The sequence below is a fragment of the Astyanax mexicanus genome, chromosome 25, assembly GCF_023375975.1.
Source record: "Astyanax mexicanus isolate ESR-SI-001 chromosome 25, AstMex3_surface, whole genome shotgun sequence".
Lineage (NCBI taxonomy): Eukaryota > Metazoa > Chordata > Actinopteri > Characiformes > Acestrorhamphidae > Astyanax > Astyanax mexicanus.
In genome coordinates this window covers 1,810,469-1,837,642 of record NC_064432.1, presented here as the reverse complement: position 1 = coordinate 1,837,642, position 27,174 = coordinate 1,810,469, and the positions used below count along the sequence as shown (strand labels likewise).

The 27,174-nt window shown below is 36.9% G+C and overlaps 1 protein-coding gene across 1 annotated transcript in view; it reads left to right on the top strand.

Annotated features, from left to right (window-relative positions):
- The window catches only part of suclg1 (succinate-CoA ligase GDP/ADP-forming subunit alph), a 28,918-nt gene extending 2,058 nt beyond the window's left edge, over positions 1-26,860 (top strand). Inside the window, exons 2-9 of the mRNA XM_022681631.2 lie at positions 1,137-1,237; positions 5,809-5,925; positions 6,836-7,048; positions 8,688-8,745; positions 9,822-9,905; positions 10,012-10,163; positions 21,209-21,397; positions 26,453-26,860. Coding sequence (XP_022537352.1) covers positions 1,137-1,237; positions 5,809-5,925; positions 6,836-7,048; positions 8,688-8,745; positions 9,822-9,905; positions 10,012-10,163; positions 21,209-21,397; positions 26,453-26,479 — 941 coding nt within the window. The 3' untranslated portion in view covers positions 26,480-26,860. The remainder of the gene's footprint in view (positions 1-1,136; positions 1,238-5,808; positions 5,926-6,835; positions 7,049-8,687; positions 8,746-9,821; positions 9,906-10,011; positions 10,164-21,208; positions 21,398-26,452) is intronic.
- Positions 26,861-27,174: the final 314 nt, after the last annotated feature.

The following is a 27,174-nucleotide window of genomic DNA, read 5'->3' as shown; positions in this document are numbered from 1 at the left end:
AAAATCGTATTATTAGTGTGTGGAGAAGGTGACCTAATCTTATTATGGGCTCGCTTGTTTAATATTAATTTTAAGTTAAAATTAATTTTTCATAATTTTTTTATTGAAGGGTTTTTAAGATTTTTTTTTTCATTTAATTTTCTATTAAAAATTAATTTTTATTTTGATGCATCTAAATGTAAAATCTGTCTATTAAAATTAGTTTTAATTTTTCGTTTTCTCTCCTCTTGTCCCCACTTCCTGTATTTTTCATTTTAAGTTAAAAGACCCCTGTATAGTTTTGTAATTGCAATTTCATAATATTGCACAAAATTAAGAAGAAGTGGCAGATATATTTTGTATTCTATTCTATTAAAATATATATATATATATGTATATGCAGCAGAAACAAACTTAAAAAAATTGATTGTGAGAAAAAATACATTTGGAGTAAAAAAAAAAAAAAAAAAAAAATTAAATTATTTCATATTCTTCCTGTGTGTTCCCTGAGTTTATTTATGTAGTTTTATTATTGCTTTATCTCTGTCTTTTCTTTATCTATCAATGGATTCATGTTATAAAACATGAAAAAAAAATTAATAACATAAAAAAATAGGATATCTATATATTGATTTTATTTGTTAAATAAAATAAATATATAATATTTAAGTAAAAGGAACAGTGTAGGATATCCCTATCCTTCATTATTTCCTGAGGTTTTATCATTATTAATGTATGAAGTGAGGTGCCACACCATGAACACATGTTGGTGCTGTTACTCCATGTATAGCTCACTTATCGCTGCGTATTCTCTCGTCAGGCCTTGTTTTAAAACCCACTCATCAGCTCCACCACCAGTTCTCCTTTTTTCTCCTGCTTGTTTTTCCTCATGAATAATTTTTCACACCTCAGCGTGATAAGAACTTTCCATTGTTGATGTATTAAACTGCATTATTAAGACCCTGGCTGTACTGAGAGCCGCCGCTGCTGCTGCTGCTGACCCCTGCTTTAATAACTCTCACTCAGCTGATTGAAGCGTTATCACTGAGATACAGGTCGGCCTTTATCCTGCTGTGGGTCTCTCAGGTAAGATAGGAGTGTTTTTATTTTTATCTCTGGTTCTAATTCCTCTCCTCCTGTGTTCTGTTTGATTCCAGTGCAGCAGGCTGGGGTCCGACACTGTTATACCGGAAACAGGAAGCATCTCTACATCACCAAGGACACTAAGGTCATCTGCCAGGGCTTCACAGGAAAGCAGGTTGGTGGTTCATCATCCACAGTTGCTTAAAAAAAATAACTAGTTAGATTACCTTTTTTAATGCATTTTTAATATCGTATGGGCGAGCAATCACGTGCAAAATAATGCAGTTCTTGCAGTCTTACTGAGAATGTGTAGATTCCCGTAGGGGTGGGCGATACGACCCTAAAATAATATCATGATATTTCATGGTATTTTTGCGATAACGATATACTTGGCGATATGACAAAAAAAAAAATGAATAAAAAAATTATTTTAAGAATACACTACTGCACCAAAATGAACATTAAATTTTCTTACAATATGATATGGCACCCTTAACTGAGATTTCATAAAATACAAGAATTTTATCAGTAACGTTAATTTGTAGCAGTCATGATACTAACAATGCGCTCTACATATCTCTATATATCCAGGATCAAAGTAAAATAAATGATACTGGACAGATATCATCTGTCTCTGTTGTTTTTTTTTTGTTTGTTTTTTTGCTAAAGACAGCAAAAAAAGTAGTATCCTGATGTGATAATAATTAGGGGTGGGTGATATGGCACCATATTTCAGAGTATAATATCGTACACGATATTGAAAATGTTATCGCGTACGATACGATATGGCACACCCCTAGATTCCAGATTTCACAAGCACAGGTTTTACCTAGGAAAACTTGAGCTGAAAGCATTTAGCCAGCATTTAGCGGTGTCATGCTAAGTTTACATCAAGCTAATTGGCGTCTGACTTTGGCGAGTACAAAGGACGCACAGGAGCAAGAAGCTCCCAGATTTACTTTAGGATCAATATGCCAATTTATTTTTCCATATCAAGTATTTGATTCAGTTCCCTGGCCAATATGCAGGGTTCATACGGTCATGAAAAACCGAAAAAAAAAAAAAAAAAAACGAATGAAATTTAAAAATGGCAATTTCCAGGCCTGGATAAGTTTTGGAAAAATAAAAATACCCAAAAGTTTTGGAAAAGTCATGGAAATTTGATCTACAAATCTGTGTTTCAGTTTATCGATGAAGAAAAAATATTTTGAGCTACAAATACATCAAATACAAATACATCAGCTCAGAGTTAATACAGTAATTTAGCCTTTACACAATGTAGCTCTCAGAATCTGACAGGTTTTATTATAAAAAAAAGTGTGTTAGATTAATTTTACTATCGATTATAGTTTTATTGGATTTTGGAGATGCGGAAAAGTCATTAAAAAAAAATTATGGAAATGTATTGGTTAAAAAGTGTATGAATCCTAAATACGGTTACGGGTGCTAGTAACTCCAGGAGCACAAATGTGTCTCATTTTTGCGAGTAAATTCTGATTAGATCTAGCACAGTAAGAAATGATTAAATATTGGGGCTACAACTAATGATTATTTTATTAGTCGACTAATCTGATGAATATTTTTTTTCGATTAGCTGATTAATCAACAATTATGTCTGCCATGTGCTCAACCTTTAAAACAATAAAATCAGCTGAACACAAGATATAAAAGACGTAAAAAAAAACAGATGTTTAAACATGGAAAGTACAGATATTAATTGAGTACAAATGTATTCGGTTGTCTGTTGTGGACACTTTTTTGGGGGAGAAAGACCATAAACCAAAACTATTAACATATTTGAGGCTAGACAAAAACAACTGTTATTTATATTTATATTTTAAGTTTTTCTTTAAGAAGATGAGAATGTCCACACTCTCTGGAGAAAGAGCTGCTCTTTGAGCTACAGTGTGCTGCACTATTTGCGTAGCTTAGAGGGAGGGATCGTCGATCCTCTTTTTGACTTCGATGCTCGAAACCATGACATAATTTCGATCGATTTCGATGAAATATCGAAATCGTGACACCCCTAGTGCATGTGCTATTTTTGGCCGCCGTGTCCAAACCTTCCCTACACCCCTCGACCTTTTAAAATAAATAAATGTCCTCCCTCCTTCTCTTCTGCCCTTCTCTCGCTCGTCTCGACGACTCCTTAACATAATAAAGGGCTATTAGATGAAGTTCTAATGAGCACTCATAATAATTAGAAGGAAGATGAGGAACGGCTGGGATGTCATTGAGGCACGTTGACTTTGCTCAGCGCCTTGATAAGCAAACCATACTTCAAACTCGCAGCACCGTCGTTAACGGGAAAACGGCCGACCTAAATGAGGGAGGCAGGGAAAGCGATGAGAGGAAAGTTGGCAGGAGGTTGTTGCGATGGTGGGAAAAATTGGAAGAGAATGACGGGAAAACGGCTGGATCATTTTTCCCCTCGCTTTATAAAGATGTTTAATTGAAGCTGTAGCTTTAAAAGCAATAGATATCCATTGCTGCAGATGAACGAGGTGCTGCGGGTTTATCTGTGATGTTGTAACATCATTAGTAATCATTAACTAAGATGCAGTGAAGGATCAGATAGCAGGGTAAAGGTTTCCAAGTTGTTAGATCTCAATATAACTCAGTCAGCATAATCCAATCAGAAGGGCAGAAGAGTCCAGTCCAGTCTGCACAGAAGATCTGAAAGAGTTTTTCTACTGAGCGTATTGGACAGTTTGTAGTTCCATAATAATTACAGACTGTAGTCCTGTATCTCAGTTTCTCTGTATACTTTTATTATCCTTATTTCACCCTGTTCTTCAATAGTCAGGACCCCACAGGGGAGACAAATACCACAGAGCAGCTATTTTATGTTTGTTGTTCTAGTACAATTTGATCAGATACAGCAGTGCTGCTGGAGTTTTTAAACACCTCATTGTCACTGCTGGCAGTAGACCACCAACCAGAAACTGAAGAACTGAAGGTTGACCAACACAGACTTGCAGCAAAAGATTCAGAGCTTCTGTCTCTGACTTTACTTTATCTACATGCAGGGGCATTTGATGTAATTATTGCAATAATATGACAAAACACTGAATTAGAAAAAAATAGTGTATTTCAAGAATACAATACAAACAATGCAACAAAAAAAATAAAATAATAGTTTTTATAATTGCATGCATTATGATATGTCACACCCCTATTAAATATATATATTAACCCCTTAACGCCTGAATTAATGTAGCTGTATATGAAAAAATGTTTCATGTGTGTTTTACCTTTAAGTAGATAGTAAATATTGTTGAGATTATTAATTTCACTTTTGCACAAAAATAAATAGAAATTTTGGTATGTTGCAAATTTGCAACAACAGGCAATATGGTCTATTTGGGGTAAATTTGGTATGTTGCAAATTTGCTACAGCAGACATAATGGTCCATACTAAGATAACAATAACAGAGTAATATAACAGTGAAAAATCAATGTTTTATTTATGCACCCAACAGCAGGCATTCAATAATAAATAACACCAATTACTGTCACCAACACAATATACACAAATATTACAGGAAACATTTCATTAATTTGAATTCTAGATTCATTTGAATTGTAAATTGTCAAAGGTTCCTAGGTCCGTGGCGAATATGCACTAACAGGCATTGGGGGAATGCAGGCGCTATCTTGGCAGGTTGATTGAATCAAACGGTTAGTCGCCAATTTGCAACAACAGGCGTTAAGGGGTTAAATATATGTCACACCCCTATATATTAAAAAAAATGCAAGAAATGTATAAGATTTGTAACAGTAATAGTCAATGATCCAGAATCTCGTCATGATACTAATAATAGTAATGCACTCCAAATATCTCCATATATCCAGGATTAAAATAAAATAATAATTATATATCTAGTAGATATATAATGGGAAATGAGAACAGTATGAATTTGTCTGTTGCTAAAAAAAACAGTAAAAATATTTTACAATATTCAGGGTATATTATTGTTCATGATATAAAAAAATGTTGGTGGTATATTATTGTGTACGATACGATATATCATACCCCTATCGATAGAGTGGACAGTGAGTAAAAAACAGTGTTTAAAAATAATAAAGTATGCAGAGCAACCATTTGCTGTTCAGATATTGATAATAACAGATCCATAAAAGTATAATAAAGCATTGTGATAGAACACTTTATATCAGAGTAAATTAAATGTCATGATGCATTGATTTGTTTAATAAAGGAATCAAATCAGAGAGAATTCCATCCCCAGTTGTTTACTCCGGAGTCTTAAGGACATTTTCGCCTGGCTTTATTTGTGTGTATCTGATAGCTGGTGAACGGGGAAGTGGTGGGGGGGGGGGTCTTTCTGTGTGTAAGACGATCCCAGAAGGTCACCCACTGAACTTTACATGTGTGAACTTCTGAAATGACCCACTCCTTCTGCTGACAGACACTTAAGTCTATCTGTGTCTCTGTCTCTCTCTCTGTCTCTCTCTCTGTCTCTGTCTCTGTCTCTCTGTCTCTAAGGAAAACAGATGTATAACCAAAAATAAATACATAATAAACATGAAATCTGCTGAACACTATTAAAACATTTAAACAGCTTTATGAACAACATCAAAAATATATATATAATATTTATATTATATAAAGGGTACAGGAAAAAAAATAATAACATAATAATAATAACAATAATATAATAAATTAAAGCTTTATTTATTTGATTATTTATTTCTCTCTCTCTTTCTCTCTCTCTCTGTTTTCAGGGCACCTTCCACAGTCAGCAGTCTCTGGACTATGGCTCTAGGTTAGTTGGAGGAGTTTCTCCTGGGAAAGGGGGAAAGACCCACCTGGGCCTGCCCGTCTTCAACTCAGTGAAGGAGGTAATGACCTGCTTTCTCCATTTGGGCCTGAGTGCACGTGTCTTACTAATTTGCTGTAATTTTTCATGGTAAGGCTACATTAAATCTCAAAGACAATATAAACAATATTTTATTGTGAATAAAGGTGTGTTCTGTTTGATTTTATGTCCAGTCATCACCTATGTTGTTCAGGGGTTTTTCATAGTAGTTTGAAAAGTATTCTCATATCAAGACCCCCCTGAAAAACATTCAGAACCAGATCTGTCTGGTCAAACCGAGTGGTATGATTCAAGTGGCCAAAAAATTTGGATCAGACAGGTTCAAAACCTAAATATAAAAGGCTTTATGTGAAGCTGCAGCTGTTTTGTGTAAAGGATATGAGCTGTACAGGACTAGAATAGTAATAATCGCTGAGTTCAAATTCAAAAAAGATCTTTAATATCTATTAATATTAAGCTTTTCATTGTACATGGAACATGTCTTAGTTGGTTTTAATGATGTTAAACATAAGATAGATCACTATTATATTAATAATCTAATTTTAATGTTAGCTAAATTTTATATTAATAAATGTTATGTTAAAAAGAGTATCCCATTGTTCATGGTCTTTAAAAATTAAATCAAAATGTAAATGCAAACTATACATGGATCGACAAATAGAAAGGCTGCAAAATCTGTAAATATTTGCAAATCCGTGGGTCTATTATTTTTGTAAGTGTTCCCTCTATTTCTTATCCTTATATATGTTAATGTATGTTGTGTTCTGTTCTTTATTGAATTACATGAACTTTAATTCCATAAAAAAAATCTAATTCTCCCCTCCATTTCCTGTATTCATTATTTCAAAGTGAAAGCCCCATGCAGACTGATTTAATTGTGAATCATTCTTCTACTCAGACTCTTATCTTTACATTCCTCTGTTTGCTCGCAGGCTAAAGCAGGAACGGGAGCAGAGGCCAGCGTGATTTACGTCCCTCCGCCGTTCGCGGCAGCCGCCATCATAGAGGCCATCGACGCAGAGATCCCCCTGGTGGTCTGCATCACGGAGGGCATCCCCCAGCAGGACATGGTGCGCGTCAAACACAGGCTGCTCCGCCAGGGCATCACCCGTCTCATCGGGCCCAACTGCCCCGGCGTCATTAACGTAAGTTTGATCAGGATTAATCGATGTTAAGACCACAACACTGTGCTTTTATATACACTGATATGCATCCAGTGTCCACAGGCCTGTCCTGCTGAAATATGTACTGCACATGGTAGAGAATAATTCATACACATACACTGCCACTATGATCAGGAGATCGCGGGTTCATTGACCATGTATATTGGGGAGAAAATGAGGGGAAAAAATAGAAAAAAAAATATATATATATGATTATACACCTTATCATATATCTCATCATCATATGTTTAGAAGATAATTAAATTGTCTGTGACTCTTCCTCATGAAGACACTGAGATCTGTCCTCAAAGATAAATGTGCTGTCTAAACCTTTGACTGGTACCAAATGTAAACTAATAATTAATAATAAATACTGTGTTTTTGAGACTCGATTCTGCACTGCTACCTGCAACCAGTGATGGTTTAGTTACTTTGAAAAAGTAATCCGATTACTGATTACTGATTACTCCTTTAAAAAGTAACTCAGTTACTTTATGGATTACTTGATTTTAAAAGTAACTAAGTTACTGTACAAGTTACTTTATTAGTTACTTTCAGCAGCTGCAGACACCACCTCCCGCCGCCTTAACATAAACATTATAACCAGTTTTGCTAATACTATACTAATTATTGGAAAATGCATTTTTAACAGCAACAATGTATCTCTAGACATTTAAAGTTGAACTATTTCCTGAAAAAATATGTTTTTTTTTTATAAAAATAAGACAATTTCTCTTGAATTAACTTAACATAATTTTTTTTTTTTTTATAAAAAATAAAATATGGTCTTTCTTAATTTCACTTAACATAAAGACTTGTTTTTATAAAAAAGAAAAATAAAGAAAGTCTTTCTTGATCTGAAATATTTAACACTGTAAATCTTAACGTTGAACCTGTTGTTCTCTGCAGGGCAGCAAGGAGTGGTTTTATAAAACAGAACCGTGTATATGGTCTAGACCAGGGATCACATATATGCGGACTGCGGTCCGGGTCCGGACCCAGACGTTGTCCAGTGTGGACCCAAACCAGTAAACTACTGAAAAGTATTTAATTTTGACAGCGTTCATTTAAAGCGTCAGAACTTTTCTTGTCTTTACGGTATACGCGCTCTGCGGCTGTGCAGACCGCTGCCCTGGCTAGTGAATTGGGAAGCGGCCGGGAAAAAACGCCTTTATAAAGAGATAGGGAGGCTGAGAACTGGCGGAAAAATGAGAACAGGCGGAAACTAAAGACACGCCGAGCGCGAGAGAGAGAGAGAGAGAGAGACGGGAGGATTGTAAAGGTGGCGGGAAAGGGAGCGGTGTGTGTGTGTCTGTGTGTGTCTGTGTGTGAGTGTGAGGTGGAGAGAGAGAGAGAGAGTAACACACAGTGACTTGGATAAGTAACTTTTATCTGATTACTGGATTGGAAATAGTAACGTGTTAGATTACTCGTTACTGAAAAAAAGGGTCAGATTAGAGTAACGCGTTACTGACATCACTGCCTGCAACCAGACTGTAGCGCAGGTTATTTACGCCTGTTTTTGTTATTTTTATTCATCAATTTGAGCTTCTATACATCACTTCTTCTATACGTTTCTTTGTCCAGAGTGTTGCTTATCTTCTGAAACCTTTATTTCCAGCCAGGAGAGTGCAAAATCGGGATCATGCCTGGACACATTCACAAGAAGGGGAGAATTGGTAAGGGTCCTCGCAGAATACACAACCTTCCTCTGTCATTCCTTTAACTCTAACTGTAGATCTATTCTTTTATTTTTTTTCTGCGCAACCCAAGGTGAGACATCACATATATTTCTGAAATAGAATCTGTCTGAGAGCGTCTGGCTCTGGTGTAAGCTACAGCGTCTGGTTTGTCAAAGATACTACAAAGACTAAGAGCGAGACAGAGAGGGTGACCTCTGCTTCTGAGACTTTAGAGCCCCCCCCCCCAACCTTGTCTCTTGTTCAAGTCTGTCCCCGTGGCCGGGTTGATAAGTTGCTGGTCCTTGAACTCAGCGCGAGGCTGAGCAAAGAGCCGTGATGTCCACACGTTGTCTAGCTGTGCCGACGGAGACGGAGCGTGGCAGAACTGATAACTCCCATCAGTGTGCAGCCGGGGCGTCTGCAGACTCAGCCTCTACATTTTAAACAGCACGACGAGCCAGACTTTCAGCCAGAGCCAGAGACGATTTTACGTCTGTAAAGATGCTTCAGGACGTGATCAGCTTCAAAGAGCACTTACTCTCCTAACACCTCTAACTAACTACCTTCTACTACCAGATCAGGAGAATCTCTCACTATCTTTAATAAACTCCTGAAGACAGAGCTCTTCAAAGAGCACTTACTCTCCTAACACCTCTAACTAACTACCTTCTACTACCAGATCAGGAGAATCTCTCACTATCTTTAATAAACTCCTGAAGACAGAGCTCTTCAAAGAGCACTTCATCTCCTAACACCTCTAACACACTAACTACTTCTAACCTCATTTCCTTCTTCCCCTCCTTCACTCCTCTATCCCATTATTTCCCATTTGACCTCCTTTAGGCCCTGTCTAAAGATGTTTTTACCTTTAACTTCTATTACTTTTGTGCTTCACTATTATAAGTCGCTTTGGAAAAAACAGTACAGCATTATATCAGTATATCAGTATTGGAAAAACATATGGCCAAATTGTGTTTATGATGATTTGAGAATAGTTATGAATTGGTGATCTGACTTATTGTTCTGGAATCTTTTCCCCTCTCTCTCTCTCTTTCTCTTTCTGTCTCTTCTAGGCATCGTCTCAAGATCAGGCACCCTGACGTATGAAGCTGTGCACCAAACTACACAAGTGGGCCTGGGCCAGTCGCTCTGCATCGGTATTCCAGTCTCACTCCTCCACTGGGACCAGTACTGTCGCTTGGCATGCTGTACACTCTTCTTTCTGTACACGCTTCTTTTGAAGTCGGCTCTCTTTGCTTTCAGGCATCGGCGGAGATCCGTTCAACGGCACCAACTTCATCGACTGCCTGGAGGTGTTCCTGAAGGACCCTAAAACAGAGGGCATCATTCTGATCGGGGAGATCGGAGGCAACGCGGAGGAGAACGCGGCCGACTACCTTAAAGCGCACAACACTGTAAGTGACTCCTTTATTATTGATGCTAAAACTGAATAATAAACAGAACCAGCTCTGCTGTGGGCCGTTCCTCCGGGCAGAACATCATCGGTCCTGTCTTACTGCGTGAAACTTGCAGCGGACTCATGCTATCAACAAATACATGCTAATCATTGACTCCGGATTGACCTTTGCATTTGCCTCGACTCGTGTGTTCGAACAGAGAATCCAGTAAAAACAAAAAGTTAACTTTTTATCTGTTCTTTCCAGGAGTGAGGTCACAAAATATTTATATACACTTCTAACGTATGCTCTCAAAAGCTATAAAAGCTATAAATATATGTAATTCATTAACATTTCACAGAATAATTAATAGGGGTGTCCAAACTTTTTTTTTGTTGGGGGCCAGAAGGAGAAATATATTTGAAGTCACGGGCCACAGACTCTGTAATAAAACAAATAATGAAATATACCACTTTAAATAATACATTTTCCTGATTACTTTCATTTACACACCATTTTACTTGGCTTAATATCTTTATCTATCTTTGACAGTGTTGTGTAAACTAAGATTTTTCAAATTGATGTTTCATTTCATGATGTCTCTTAATATTAAACTCCTTAATTACGGCAACTTTTAGACTCTTTCACCTGTTTTTCTGCGCTAGAAATGCGCACTCTCTCCGCTTTTAGACTCTTTGGCCCGATTTTCTGCGCTAGAAATGCGCACTCTCTCCACTTTTAGACTCTTTTACTCCGTTTTTCTGCGGTAGAAATGCGCACCCTCTCCGATTTTAGACTCTTTAGCCCGTTTTTCTGCGCTAGAAATGCGCACCCTCTCCCCTTTTAGACTCTTTGGCCCGATTTTCTGCGCTAGAAATGCGCACTCTCTCCGCTTTTAGACTCTTTGGTCCGTTTTTCTGCGCTAGAAATGCACACCCTCTCCGCTTTTAGACTCTTTGGCCCGTTTTTCTGCGCTAGAAATGCGCACTCTCTCCACTTTTAGACTCTTTGGCCCGTTTTTCTGTGCTAGAAATGCGCGCGCACTCCGCTTTTAGACTCTTTGGCCCGTTTTTCTGCGCTAGAAATGCGCACTCTCTCCGCTTTTTAGACTCTTTGGCCCGTTTTTCTGCGCTAGAAATGCACACTCTCTCCACTTTTAGACTCTTTGGCCCGTTTTTCTGCGCTAGAAATGCGCACTCTCTCCACTTTTAGACTCTTTGGCCCGTTTTTCTGCGCTAGAAATGCGCACTCTCTCCGCTTTTTAGACTCTTTGGCCCGTTTTTCTGCGCTAGAAATGCACACTCTCTCTCCGCTTTTAGACTCTTTGAATCTCACATTATAAAAACCTGCTTAACAGCGGGCCAACTTTCATTGTATTTCTAAAATACCTCGCGGGCCGCTCCAAAAAGGAAACGGGCCGCAAACGTTTGGACACCCTTGAGTTAATAGTCTTAATTAACTGCGCTGTAAAAAAAACGAAGTTGAAGATAAAATGTGTATTAATATTGGAGACATTAAATGCTATGCAGGAATGCATATTCAATTATGAACCAAACAAAAAAACTGTTAAACAAGCAAAAAATAATTGGGTTGTTTTATATGTTAGATTCTACAAAGTAGCCCCATTTTGCACACAACTTGCCAAAAAAGAGAATCAATAAACTCGGCATATATAGCCTGAAGATAAATTTCAAACACAAATAGTTTTTTTTTGTTTAGTTTTTTAGTTTTTTCTTTTTTTAATGTATGATAGAAAATGATTACATGTTTTTCCTTTAGATGCAGCATCTCTTCTCTGAACACGTTTCATTATCATGTTTCCTGGAGGCTGGATCTCTCAGCTGAGATTTGGCTCCGGGGGAAGGGGTGAGAGCAGGAGCAGGAGGGGATGGTCAGGCTGGTATCGCCTGTGGGTTTAGGAGCGATTGAGGGGAGTAATATGCCATAGTTCACCGTGTGCGTGCGGGGGTGCCCGCGAGAGTGGATCAGAGCGTGGCCTCGGGCAGCAGGGGCAGTGCTTTGATCTGCTGGATGTGTGAGATGTGATCTTTGGACTGCCTGCGTTGCTATTTCTTCCATTTCTTTAACAGCTTTTATATATTTTGTATATTAAGCGACTCCATGCTGAGGAGAGCTTGTGAACACACAGTTTACACTGTTAGGTTTCAGTCAGTGAAGTACAGATATTTTTACTTTTATACTATATAACTTAAAATGGCAGTGTGTTTTATTTTCGTTTCTAAACTAAAAGCAGAAGCATTTCTGAGTGGAGAAGAATATGGATAAAATATAGTGTTTAATGGTATCAGTGTGCTGAAACGACCATTCCTGCTAAACGTAATAATATATTCATTCTAAAAACTGGGGTTTCGAGTTCTTCTTCTGGCCACATTACGTGTCTTTACGTACTTACGTCACACGTACAGCCTCTAAAAGAGGATCCGGCACAGTTTTACCGAGCGCAAGTGGCTGGTGGAGCAATGGGGACTTCAGAAGAGGAAACTCAGAGCTCAGCAGCCCAGAGTAACACAACATGGAATCAGATTCATCCGCTCTGAAATCTTCTTCACAACCAGCACTAAAAAAACTTTCCACCTTAAATGGCTAAACAGCAGTTACTGAGGCTGTTGCATATAAGGTGGAAAGGAAAAGTTTGAACAAGAAGCTAGCAAGTAGCCTTTATAACATCAAAAGGATTGAACACATTTAATGATAATTTAGAAATAATAAGAAATAATATAGTAAAACATAATACAAAATAAAAGAAGTACGCATTTTAAATCAACATTTGATAAAAATATATATGTAAAACTGAAAATTCTAAAATACCATAAAAAAAACAAATTTGACATAAAACGTAAAAATACATATAAAATAAGTAAATAGATAATAGTAAAGTATAGTAAAATATTAAAAATGATAAGTGATTAAATGAATAATAGAACTAAGAACAAGAATGAAAATACAAAACATTAAAATGAAATAAAAATATAAAAGATATGAAATATTATACCCTAGTGAGAAAGTGCCATTAGACATTAGATTATTATTATTATTATTATTATAAATGTATCTATCAGGTCCAGCCTGGCTGTAGAATGGAGCATTTACAGGTACTGTTAAATCATGACTGGGTCTACTGGAGGATCCCAGAGTATCCAGCCAGTAAAGTAAAATCCAGATGAAAGTTTCGTTAAGGCATCTAAAGTGGGTTTTTTTGTATTGAGTTGAGTGCTCTACTTTCACAAGAAATTTAAATGCTCTTAAGAGCCCATATCGCTCAACTGTTATGCAAATCAGGTACTTCCACAAAGAGCGCATTGACTGGTGCTGAATCGATGGTTGATGAAATCCTGCCATTGCGCTCTTTCTTTCTGTCTGATTTCAATTGAAGCTTTTTATGGATGGAAATGGTAGAAAAGTGTATATAACGTTTTTCCTCTGTTCTCCATATCATTTAAAAGCAGTTCCAGGCCTATCATTTAAAAAGCCAGAAGAAAAATGATTCCGACTGCAGTTTTCTTCAAATATCCACATGCAGTTGTGCCCTTTCGGTCAGTGAGTCCATCATTTTCATTTATACAGCTCTGGGAACATGAAAAATGAAGAGAGCTCTTCAGTTTCTGAATCAGTTTCTCTGATTTTGCTATTTATAGGTTTATGTTTCAGTAAAATGAACATTGTAGTTTTATTCTATAAACTACAGACAACATCTCTCCCAAATTCCAATTAAAAATATTGTTCTTTAGAGCATTTATTTGCATAAAATGAGAAATGGCTGAAATAACAAAAAAAGACCTCAAATAATAAAAGAAAACAGGTTCATATTCACAGAGTTTAAGAGTGGTTTTTAATCACAGTTTTCATGCATCTTGCCATGTTCTCCTCCACCAGTCTTACACACTGCTTTATGCTATATATATATATATATATATATATATATATATATATATATATATATATATATATATATATATATATATATATATATATATTTGTGTATAATATATTAATTATATTATATTATAAGCAAAAAACGGTAGGGCTTTACTCAGTCCAGCCTTGCTCTGATGTCTCATTAACTTAATGAGGCCGTTTTTGGTGAACACTTAATAGACGGCCCGGCCAGAAATAATGTCCCGGAGTCGAAGAGCAATTGCCGTCCGTGCAACATTACACGTATTGGATTCAGCTCAGGAAGATATATCTGCCAGCTGTGACGTATCCTTGTTAACGCTGGACGCGATTGATTGCGCCCTGGCGAATATAACAGCTCGGAAACGCTGTTCCCGGAGCAGAAGGACGAGATTGAAGAGGCTGTCTAGTTAAATACTGGTAAGGCATATAGTTATGATTGTGGAATGTAATATAATTCAGCTTGTGAGATGGACCGGACCGTTTTATAGGAAAGACACCTCCTTTTTCTGAGCAGAAATCATTATATATTATTTAAAATGACCATGTAAATTTTTGGTGAGATTGTGTAACAGAACCTTCTCATTCACGCATCAAAAAAACAACGAAAACCTAAAAAAATTAGAACTAAAGAGAGCTGGAGAGAGATGTCTCTTGATATCATCTCCATGTTCGCAGTAGCTCTTTTATCAGCACCATTAGCATCAGGGTTGAACAGGTAACCACCAAAAGCTGTTATAGCTATAAAAAAAAAATGTCCATGTAGAATATATATATATAGAATCAGATATATATATATACTTTTATATACTCTAGTTTGTTTGTTTGTTTGTTTGACTATATTGTGCCAAAAATATATATTAAATATATTAATTGATATAATAGTGCTATTTAGCTTTTTTTTTTAACAACAAACTTTTATTTTTAAGAATTTTGAGTACAAAAAAAAAGTAAATATACTAAAACACCCTTTTAATCAAATATGTCAAATTGTATGTATATGTGGCATAGAATATCATTATTCTTATTATTGAAACATAGGCACTCTAAACTCCCAATTTGACTCACTTTACTTCCTTACTCCACATGGTGGTGCTATGAACAAATGAACAGGATGCAGAAATACAGTAAACCTGCAGTGAAGAACATTGGTTGTAAAATTCTGTAAACCTGACACCAATAAATCCATAACTCCTGGTTTTAGATTGAGTATTTTATCCTCTTCAGTAACATAAATCTTATTTATTTTTAGGTGAATTAATAGGTGTCAAACTATAAAAATTGGTCTAAAATCGTAAAAGCAATACTGTATTTACAGCATCTTTTACTGACTGTTTATTACAGGGGCTTTTAAGTCTGTGGCAGTATTAATTTATTCATTCATTCATTTGCTCCTCAGCTAAAATTCAATTCAAGGGGTCCTATATGCTTTTAATTTGTTGTAATGTCCTCTGAGCGTTTCGGACCGAGTTTTTGGACGTGGATTAAACCTGAGATATAATTCTCCGTCTCATTGGTTGGATTTTGCTGGATCTCATCTACTAATAGGGTTTAAAACTTTTCGTTAATGTATATTATGTGTAGGTGCTTACTAGGGGTGGGCAATATTATATCGTATACAATATATCGTGACACAGAAATATCAGGATATTAAAAATCCATATCGTGATAATAGGGATGTTCTGTCTTAAATGTAGTCTATTATTTACTGGAAGTTCTAAGTGTATTTATTGTATAATTGTTTTAGTTAGCAGTTTATGTCGTCGCTGTCCTATAAAAAACACTTATCTCCATTTTTGTTAATTTTTAGTTTACTACATTCTTCAATTCTTCAAAATGACCTGAAATAAACTGTTTTTACATTGACTTCCAATTTATTTGTTTTTTTTTCTGTTTTGGAGATCAGTGTTTTTCATTGCACAGCAACGATATGCATGCACTAAATATTCCGCAATATTATTTGCTGCATTATATTATTTTATGCTATATTATTTATTTTGCCACATTATGATTATGCTGTTATACTATTATACTCTATTCATGAAATGAATGAATTATTTTAGTTTTTCTATATCGCCAAGTATATCGTTATCACAAAAATACCCTGAAATATCGTGATATTATTTTAGAGCCATATCACCCACCCCTAGTGCTAACCTGTTTATCCATTATTATTATTATTATTATTATTATTATTATTATTATTATTATTATTATTATTATTATTGGCTGCTTTCTATCCCTCGTTACGTGCCTTCTTTAATCCTCTACCTTTATGCTGTCAATCCCCCCTCCTCCCTCTCTCAACCCCCTGCTCGCTGCACATGTTAAACCTCTTGTAATTCATTTTTGAGACAAGTTGCTGAAGACTCACTTGAGTGGAATGGCTTAAAGAAGCCTTGTTGCTTAAAAAGGTAAAAATAAAAAAAGAAAGAGAAGAAATTGTTCCCCAAGTGCAGCACGCTCGGGCCCCTGTAATTGCTTCTAAAGCAGCTATCTTAATCTTCCCCAGATAAAAGCTGCAGCTGACTGACTGCGTACGAGCGGCAGGAGCAGGCAGGGGCGTTCCTCAGGGCCAAGAGAAGGAGGAGGAGAACACCTCGACTGCGTGTTTCATAATTAAAGTAATTCAGCTGTGCTGAAACAATAGGAACAAAGGCTGGAATTATAATGCTAATTTAACTCGCTTTATATACGCTAAGGAGCTACAGCAGATGGAGGTGGGGTGCATAATTAATTGGTGAATTAGACCCAGCTCTGTTTAGGTTTAGATGTCGGGTGGTTGGATGCTTTGGTTATAAACAGTGTTGGGCACGTTACTTTAAAAAAGTAATTAATTGTAGTTACTAGTTACTTCTCCAAAAAAGTAACTGAGTTACTCCACTACAAAAGTAACTAGTTACCAGTAAAAGTAACTATTGCGTTACTTTTGCATACCTCTCAATTTTTGAAGGGAAAATTTCTGCCGCCCGCTTTGGGCCTACCCACCAGCCCAACTGAGGTTCAGTATCCCTTACATTTTAAGACAGATTTACAAGACATCTAAAATAACCACCTGTGAACCACAAACTACAATTAGATGATCAGAATCCAAAACCAGTAAGCTGATTGGTTGTTTCTCCTGAAAGGCGGGACTTTCTCCTTGAACTGGCACCATGATTGGCATTAAGAGATTTAATAATCTCTCATTAATACGGTCATAAATACTAGTACGGGAGGACAGTGAAAAAGAGGGGTAAAATATGGTAGTTTCTGGACCAAAATGGGAGACTTGACAGGTATGTGGGGTGTGGGAAATGGGAAATGGTAATGGTGTTAGTTACAGTCAGAGTAATTAGTTAGATTACTCGTTACTGAAAAAAGTAACGGTGGTAGTACTCCCATCACTGGTTATGAAGTCATGAAGTTAATTTCTACTGTTGAAATTTCAGGTACGTCACTAAGTTTTGCTTTTCAGCATTTCTACACTAAAATATCTCCAGACAAACGTCAGTTTTAGGCAAATGAGCAGCTAGTTGTTTGGTGATTGGTTTCTTATGTTAACGTGACGGCGGGTTCATGTTCCAGAGCAAAAACAGTGGACTGAAATCTGGATCGGCCTCTCCGGCCCGATATCCGATGCATTTAATGACGTCAATATTAATGCCGACTTTTTAACTATCCAGTAATTTTTTTTTATTCATCTATTAACTTAGATAAATAAAATAGATTACTTATGATCATGATGACAGCAGTAAAAGCATGGTTGCATTTTCAGTGTTGCAGGTCTATCTAAACAGATCTTTTAAAATAGTGCTGGGCGATTTTTATTTTTTTATTTTATTTTATTTTATTTTTTACGAGTAATTCGAATTACAGTTTTATGTGATTTTTACAACAGGATAATCGCAATTTAATATACTGTAACGTGTGAAGGTGGGGGAGTCGTGGGTCCACCCCACACCTCGACACGCAACCCTACCCTTTCTAAAAACTGAGGTGAGGATCTGTGATTAATTGTGGAAAACTATCATAAAAATAATCACTTCTTCTTCTTTTGTGACGCGTTTAGGGCTTTATTTCTCCATTTTCAATCACAGACCCGCGTTCTGAAATATTATCCAGTGTCACTCAGTGTGTGAGTTTCTCCATGTGATATAAACACATGGGCTTGATTTGAATCACTGGTTCACTCAATGATAGGGGTGTGACAAGATCTCATGGCACGAGATCTCGCGAGATTTAAACGGACGATATTTCTCGTCAGGCTTAAACCTGTCTCTCGGGGCAAAAAAACAGTGTGGACTTTTTAAGAGGGATCTGGCAACCCAGTAGCGATTGCGATAGAGTATGATGGCTGAGCAGTGAGAGCAGCTCTCAGCAGAAGAGGAAAATTCAGGTATTTGTATAGAAGATGCTTCTGCTACTTTTTAGTTGTATGTCTGGCTGCATTTTGGCTCCAGTGGAAACAATAAACGGTAACAGAGTGACCAACAAGATACAAACCATATATAAATACTGTAAGTAAATCTACACGTGACTGTTTCATAAACGGGTGTACTAATCCCTTAGCTCTGTACTGTATTTAAAAACATGTTCTGTCTCTGTTTACACTTCAAGTATAGTCTTAATATGACTGGTTATGGTTATTCATAGTTAAATTACAAGAGATTTAGGAGAAAAAACACAAACTATAGTCTTAATATGACTGGTTGTGGTTTGCACTTATTGTTTGCACTATATAAGACCTAGAAAAGTTTTATTTTTATTTTCTATTCTTATTTCTATTTCTTATAGAATCAATGTGTGAGAGAAACCCGTCTGTTAAGTGTGCGTTATATGATTTTGTCAAATAAAAATCTAGTTTTCAAGCCATTTTTCATTTTTGACGTTTTCTTTATAATTTTATTTTTAAATCTCGTCTCGTCTCGTTCTCGTGAACCCAGTATTGTGTCTCGTCTCGTCTCGTGATATTAGTGTCTCGTCACACCCCTACTCAATGAGTTGACTCAACCCAAAGCATCTAAACACCAAAAAGATATATGTATGTATCTGTTTGCGAATCGAATTATTTTTTGTAGATAATTTTTTTTTTTAAGGCCATAATTGCCCAGCACTACTTTAAACTGATTATTTTTTTCAATAATACTTTTATAGCCTGTCACTAGCTTTGACTTAAGTCCTGTAATCTTGCCACTACTCTCCTGACCACACAAAACATAAAACAATCTGCAGAGTTTTGACTTTTTGTGACCATTCGCATTGGAGCTTATCTAGAAGCGCCACTCTCCCAACGTACCCTCTGTCGTTATCAGAGGCCTGGACGCGTCCTGTTGAATCTGCATGCAGAGTTAACGTCTCCTCTGCCGGCCGAGGCGTTGTTATCCAGCCGTCAGAGCAGCGATAAGGCCTGAACCCACGCCGTGTTCCTGGTGTTATTCTTGAGAATGAAATATTGGCCGTTGGATGAGTGTTGGAAGTTGGGGGGGTGGGGGGGGGAATGGATGTTCTCATCTGCCAAACATGATGATCCATCAGCTGAGCAAGGACAAGCCAGCAGCTAATCAGCTCGTACGTGACTAATTACCTCACGGCCCGAATGGGATCATACTGGGTGACGGGCCTGAGCCGCTACAGCTAGCGCTCGCCCACACGGCCTGTTAAACAGTCCACCTCGCCCTGCCCTGCTTTATTTTTACACTGTTGTATTGAAATCTGTGGAGCTGAAGCCCAGAGGCCTCTCTTTTATTATTCACAGGTCTGTGAATGAATAGGATGTGATGAGATTTTTTTAGGGGAACCGAACAGTGATTCACTTCCTTTAGTATCTGTCGAGGTTTAGCTAATGCTAGGGTAGGAGTGTGCTGGATCTCTCTTTTTTTTTTTTTTTTTAAACAATACCAAAATCCATATTTGTAATAATAGCATATTCTGTTTTAAAAAGTAGTCTGTTTTCTACTTGTTGCTAAGGGTGCCAATCACAGGGCACCTCACAATTCTGTGATTCTGTGAATCTCTACAAAACATCACTAAATATACTACTGAAGATGATAAAATACTCCTTAATTAATAAGCAAATACCAGGAATTAAGGATTTATTAGTGATAGTTTCCCAGAATTTAAGAAGCCTGAAGGCTTCAGTTCTTTTTTTCACGCATGCTGTGATTCACTTCTCTTAGTCTCTGTCAAGGTTTTGCAGACGCTATTGGTTTGATTTGGCTTCTAAAGCTTTTAGTGTTGATATAGTTTTAGTGAGGAACACTTGGTTTTATTATGGTTTAGTTGTTGGTTATAACTGTTTCAGTGGCCTTGTATAATGCCTCACTCAGAAGCACTCCAGGTTAAAGTGAATAAAGGCTACTAGCGAAGCTCGTCATAATTCTAATGCTCTTCCGTTTTTTTTTTTTTTTTTTTTGAGTTTGTTTATGGTTATTGGATTGGATTTTATTTCCGATTTTAGGGTCACGATTCGATTCGATTCTCGATTTTCTTTTTTCTTTTCTCTTTTTTTTTACAGCAGAGAGGCCTATTTCAAAAGGTGGGCTTGATATAAGTGATGCAAAGTGATACAAGTGATCTGTAATACACCACATTAGGCACTAATGGTCAAATTTAAATAATTTGATTAAGATATATATGTAATGCCATCTAGTGGCTTTTTTTGGTAGCAGCAGTGTGCACTATTAAAACAGCAATGTGCAACATAACAAAATAAATAATAAAAAAATACAGGAACAGTCATGTACAAAATAATAGAACAATTAGAGCCTTAACAAACTGAACTCTATCCTACTATAACAGTTAAACATGAAAAATAAGACTTTAAGTCTTTTCGGTCCCTGAGAATGAGAAACTTTTTTTCTTTAATAAAGATATATTATTAACTTTATCTGAGAGAAAGATGCTCTTTAAGGTACCAAAACTATTAACATATTTGAGGCTAGACAAAACAAGTGTTATTTTTATATTTTCAAGTTTTTCTTTAAGAAGGTGAGAATGTCCACATTCTCTGGAGAAAGAGCTGCTCTTTGAGCTACAGTGTGCTGCACCGATGGCGTAGCTTAGAGGGAGGAATCGTCGATCCTCTTTTTGACTTCGATGCTCGAAACCATGACATAATTTCGTGACACCCCTAATCTCCTATATTCCTCCCCTTTGTTTGTACCTAGGGTGCCAACGCGAAGCCTGTGGTGTCATTCATCGCCGGACTCACGGCTCCCCCTGGCAGGAGGATGGGTCACGCAGGGGCCATCATTGCTGGAGGAAAGGGCGGAGCCAAAGAGAAGATTTCTGCCCTGCAGTCGGCTGGAGTGGTGGTTAGCATGTCCCCAGCACAGCTGGGAAGCACAATGTTTAAGGTAAGATGAGCAGAAGTAGGACTGGGTATAAATCACTCATTTTCCTAATCGATTTCAATTTAAATAAAGGTCACACAACCTCAAAAAGTTAAAATTAAATGAAATTATAAGAAATATTTTTGTTATGTATCCTTTTGTGCCCTGTACAGCTCAAGATGGTTGAGCTAGTTGACCAGCTAATATATTGACCAAACTGGACTTTGCTTTTGTTAGTTTTTAAAGTTTGAGTTTGATGGTTTAGCTGCTCTTTAGGCGTGATTAACTTGACTAAAGCGAGCTAATCAGTATGATCAAGTTTGATCATCCATATAAATGAGGGTTGATTAGCATGAGCATACTGATCGACCAGCATGACCAGCATTGCCAAGCTGGTTGGTTGACCAGGAAGATCAGTAAGTCTAAAATCCAGCAAAACCAGGATAAAAAAAGCTTTTCAAACACCTTGACCAAAATCCAGATGGGATTAGTTTCTCAGGGGGTTCTGGGGTATTTTTTCTTTTATAAAGGGTACTCTGTGACTTTATTTCCATCTGGAATGACAATGTATGTGTTTTTTTTTTTTTTTTTTTTTAGACATCCTTTGAGAAAATGACTGTTTTTTGCTGAGCGCTGGTAATTTTAGTCCCATCCGGACGCATATCTCCGAGTTTCGTCTCCTCACGTTTAATAAAATCACTATTTGTCCAATGCCACACACCGTAATAACACTTTGTGCATGTGTTTCCACATCTCCAGATCCCCATAAACACAACAGCGTGTGGAAATGGAGGATTTCATTCAATTTGATTTCTAATTTCAATATGATAATTCATTCTTTTCCATTACAATACAGGTTTTTAGTATTAACTGTCTTTTAAAGCTGATAAAAGGTAATAAAAAAAAGATGCTGCAGGTTAGCACTGTGCAGCCTTACGTGGAATAGTCTGAAGAAATACCAAATCAACTTTTATTAAGTGTGTTTACGTGCAAATAATAATTCTATAACATCATAAATGTTAACACAATATTTTGATTTTTCTTTACTGTTTACTTAACCCAGTCAACTAGCCAATAATCTCACAGGAGCTGGAGACATAAAAACTTAAAAACATCCTGATTGGGCTGCTGTTAAAATTTAATATAATAATAAAAAAGCACTAAACTATTAGGTGGAGGCCTAAACAACATATCAGCTATGTTTGTGTATACGTTAAATTATACACAATAAATAAATACTTTGGTTATACTTTTAAGCTTTTTAATATTTAAGGAAATTTGATTGGAACGGAGGAACCGAACGCTTCTCGGCTTCACCGCCGCAGCTGGAGGCTAAGATGGAGTGTTATTTGAGAGTGCGGAAGCAGGGAGTTTTTACCTCTATGATATGCGATCGAGCTCGCTGAGAAAACGAATAAAGCCCGGCTTATATTGGCGAGTTAGCAACTCGGCCCCTTTATTTCAATTTATCACAGGCAGCCACTTTTAACAAGATGTATAAAAAGTGAAAGCGTGTATTACAGCCATTCATCATTTTATTCCTTCATTACTAGCCTCTGCAAATGCTTCTTCCTCTGCATCGATAGCTTCTCTCTCTCTCTCTCTCTCTCTGTGTGTGTGGTGTCTAATTTGTAATCATTGCGAGTAATGATGAAAAACACTCTTGCTGGTTGTTAATTTAGCAGCCCATTGTGTTCATACATCTCTTTTAATCTCGTTGGCCGGTTTAATTTCAGTAGCACAAACACACAGGAGCTACAGAAATTAAGTGCAAACACCGCCTCCTCAGCTTCCTTTCAATTCTCTTGTCTTTTTCACTCTTTGTTCCTTTCTTTATTCGTTTTGTTTTGGGGATGCACCGAATTTTTATGCAACTAAAATGATTTGGCTGAAAATGACAAAACTTTTAAAGCTTGAGTAAGTGAAAAAAAGATGAGAATTTTTATTGTACAATGACAAAAAAAAAGCATTTAGTTTATTTAATTTAGTCTATGATAAGTGGCAAAAGTAATGGCAAAATGTCATACGTTTATTTATTTGTCACATGTTACAGTGAAGCTTTAAATTTTTACATGAAACTAAAAATAAAGCTAAGGCAAAGATGACACCTTACAGAAAAGCATAAGATACAAACATACATTCCATCAGGACAATGCTCATCCGCATACTGCTGACATCTCTAATACTTGCTTTGAGATGGGCCAGTCACATCCCCGTACCTATCGCTGATTTAAAAATGTTTGTGATAGTATTGTGTCCAATAGCAACAACTTTGTCTTTCTTTTCACAGATAAAATTATTACAAAACTACAATTAATATCCCAGCAGACATGCCGATATATATATATATATAATTTCACGCGACATTGTGAAAATACTGAATAGTTTATAAAAAGCAGAGTCTTAAATATTTTCGGTTGCCAAATATTCCAAAATTCCTCCCTATTACTGACTGTAGGGTTAAAAGAACCCACTGAACCCACACACTGTAGAACATACACACTCTGAAAGATCATGTTCACACATATATGAAGGCTCTAGATTTGGATCATCCCATCATTGTGGCTGTACTGCAGAAAGCATACCAATTACAAAATCAATCTTCGAAATATGATGTCGTTTTTTGCTGGATCCCGGGTCATTGCGGTCACACGGGCAATGAAAAGGCAGACCAGGCTGCAAAGAAGGCTACTGTGTGCAAGACCCCACCAACTGATGCCAGACCATTACTGAACAGAGGGCAGGCTGAATGGGACAGACAGGTTGACTCACTCTTTTTTTTGTTGAAAGGAGAAGAATCACCACATTGTTAAACAATCCTACTGAACTGCAAATTGTACCATCAAGACCGATGCCACATATTTACTCAAACCAACCCTGGAACAATGTTAAAGTTCTTATTGCTTACTGGACTAAAAGCATACATCTGAACGCTCCTTTACCCCCCCAAAGGCTGTACATATCATAACCGCTCCTGCCAGGAAAATAGCCAATGAGCCGTCTTGGTGTTAAGAATCCATAGAATTACTACTACTACTACTACATATATAAAGATATTATATAAACTTTCCTCAAAGTAAGCAGCACTCACTCTTACTCCTCCACACTCTATGTTCATCCACCTTCATCCACCAGGGTGCAGTAGAACTCCTCCTAAATCTCCCCGACCTGTACGTTTTCACGGCTCCACGCACCAGCTTCCTGATAAATAGCATTAGCATAAGGGAATTCTCTCTGAAATGCACAATTCTGCCGTAGCCGGTTGGGGAAAATGTGTTTTCAGAGCGCTCCTCGGATCGCCCTGCAGCTGTTACTCTTAGTAAATTGACTATGTAAATAACTGCACTGCAGCGTAATGGTCTAGAGTCATCTTTGTGTCTCTTCATTGGTGCTGGGGAATATATTACAGAAATGAGCGGAGTTTCCCGCACTTTTCCACCTCTTTCGCTCCCTCTCTCTCACCAGTGCCGGTGCTGGATTTGTACTGGTAGTTCTGGGTGGGGTGGTTGGTGTTTTTAATGAATACTGGCTCTTATATATATATATATATATATATATATATATATATATATATATATATATATATATATATATATATATATATATATATATATATATAGAGAGAGAGAGAGAGAGAGAGAGAGAGAGAGAGAGAGAGAGAGAGAGAGAGAGAGAGAGAGAGCTGCTCTGTACTGCAGTGCCACTGTGTTATGCTCTTTGATGCAGTCAGTGGTGCTTACCCCCCCCCTACACACACACACACACACACACACACACACTCACACTGACTTAAGAGTGTGCCGTATCACTTAGACTGTAGACTGTAAATCCTGACACAGTAATATACAGATTTTAAGCAGTCTTAACTATTATTTACTGTGAGGTTTTAAACACCCATTTCTGAATTAATGTCTGTTCAAAGTTAATATCTTTACTGCCCAATCAAAAACGAGCATCTCCAAAACTTCAAATTTCAGATTATGTTGAAGTATTTCTATTTGGTACAATGTAAGGGACACTTTGTCTGTTCAGATGTTGTAGTAAACTAAAAACCGACAAAAAATGGAGATACTTGTTTTTAATTTTTCTTTGGACAGCGATGATATGCATGCATTAAATTTTGGTAGATTTTTGTTAGATTATTTTATTTTATTCCAATTTTATGCCAATTTACTGTAGTTTTTTAGTTTTGAGTTTTTTGAGTTTTTAAAATTGTTATACTAACACAATTTTCTTTTTTTTTATGTCAGCAAGAATATTGTTTTTACAAAAAATCCCTGAAATATTATGAGCTTATTGTACAGCCTCCCCTAACATGAATGCACACACACACAGAGGCATGTGTGTACTGGCAAAAACTTGCTGATATGATGTGCATTGCGATATAGGGTTACGTTTGCAATCCTGTAATACTGTGGAATATTGCAATAGTTTTAAAAAAATATAAAAGAGAAGTTTACTTTTATACAATTAGAAGGAATTAGGAAGTACTTTTGTGGGAATTCTGGGCGGATGTCAATATCCAGTGTTACATATGTATTTATCTGCTGATGCCAAAATCCAATATTACATTTATAGCTTACAGAGAAACTACATACTCCAGTATAACTTTAAAACTTATTGACTTTAAGCTTGCATTTATTTATTTTTATTCATTTTAAAATTAGAAATAATGCTTAGTGTTGTGTTCTTGCTAAATTATATAGTATCAAATTAAAGATAACTGTTTTGTATGATTAATTTTACACTTTTGGTTAAAATGTCAAATTTCTTTTTATTTATTTATGTAATTTATTTGTTGTAAATAAATTGTTGCAAGTGTTAAACTTGAGCATCTTTCTCTCTCTCTTTCTCTCTCTCTCTCTCTCTTTCTCTTTCTTTCTCTCTTTCTCTCTCTTTCTCTCTCTCTTTCTCTCTTTCTCTCTTTCTCTCTCTCTTCTCTCTCTCTCTCTCTCTCTCTCTCTCTCTCTCTTTCTCTTTCTCTTTCTCTTTCTCTTTCTCTTTCTCTCTCTTTCTCTCTCTTTCTCTCTCTTTCTCTCTCTCTCTCTCTCTCTCTCTCCCTCTCTCCCTCTCCTGCAGGAGTTTGAGAAGAGGAAGATGCTGTAAGGAAAGCGAGGGCAGCTCACCTCCCCTCCTGCTACGACGCACAGTGTTTTTTCAGACGTGCTTTCCAGTCTTGTCTCCGTTTCCGCGCACCTCTCCAGAAGAAATCGATAGATCTCTCTCTCTCTCTTTCATCGTTGTCACTCACCACCTCCTTTTTAACACACGAGCAGCACAGTCAGATATCCAGCGGCTCTTATTATCCTGCTGCTGATAAAATAACGCTAATCTCACAGGTGGGTCTAGAGTTGACACAGTGTGTGTGTGTGTAACCATCAATGCACCAGCGCGGGTTTAAAGAAAATAAAAAATCTGTGTGTGTTTGGTTCACTCGCTCCATTATTCAAATGTGGAAATGTATCAAATATAGTTCTCTTGCCTCCATCTCGTCTTGTGTCTCATTTTTTTCTTGACGAGCTCGTTCGTTTGGTGAATTTGAACTAATCTAGAGTACTGCGCCTGAAACTGCTGCTGCTGCTGGTATAAAAACCACAATAGCTGCAGCAGCACTACTATGGAGATGATCCTGGAAAGGCTTCTTGCCGAATGAACCACCTGCTGAATTATCATCAACACGCCAACGTCAGACGCACGTCCTTCTAAAACCCATCAGCTCAAATCAAGTTAAGGAAAACGCATCGATACGTAAACAGGGTTGCCAGGTCAAGTAAAACCCTCTAAATTCCAAAGGTTGCCCT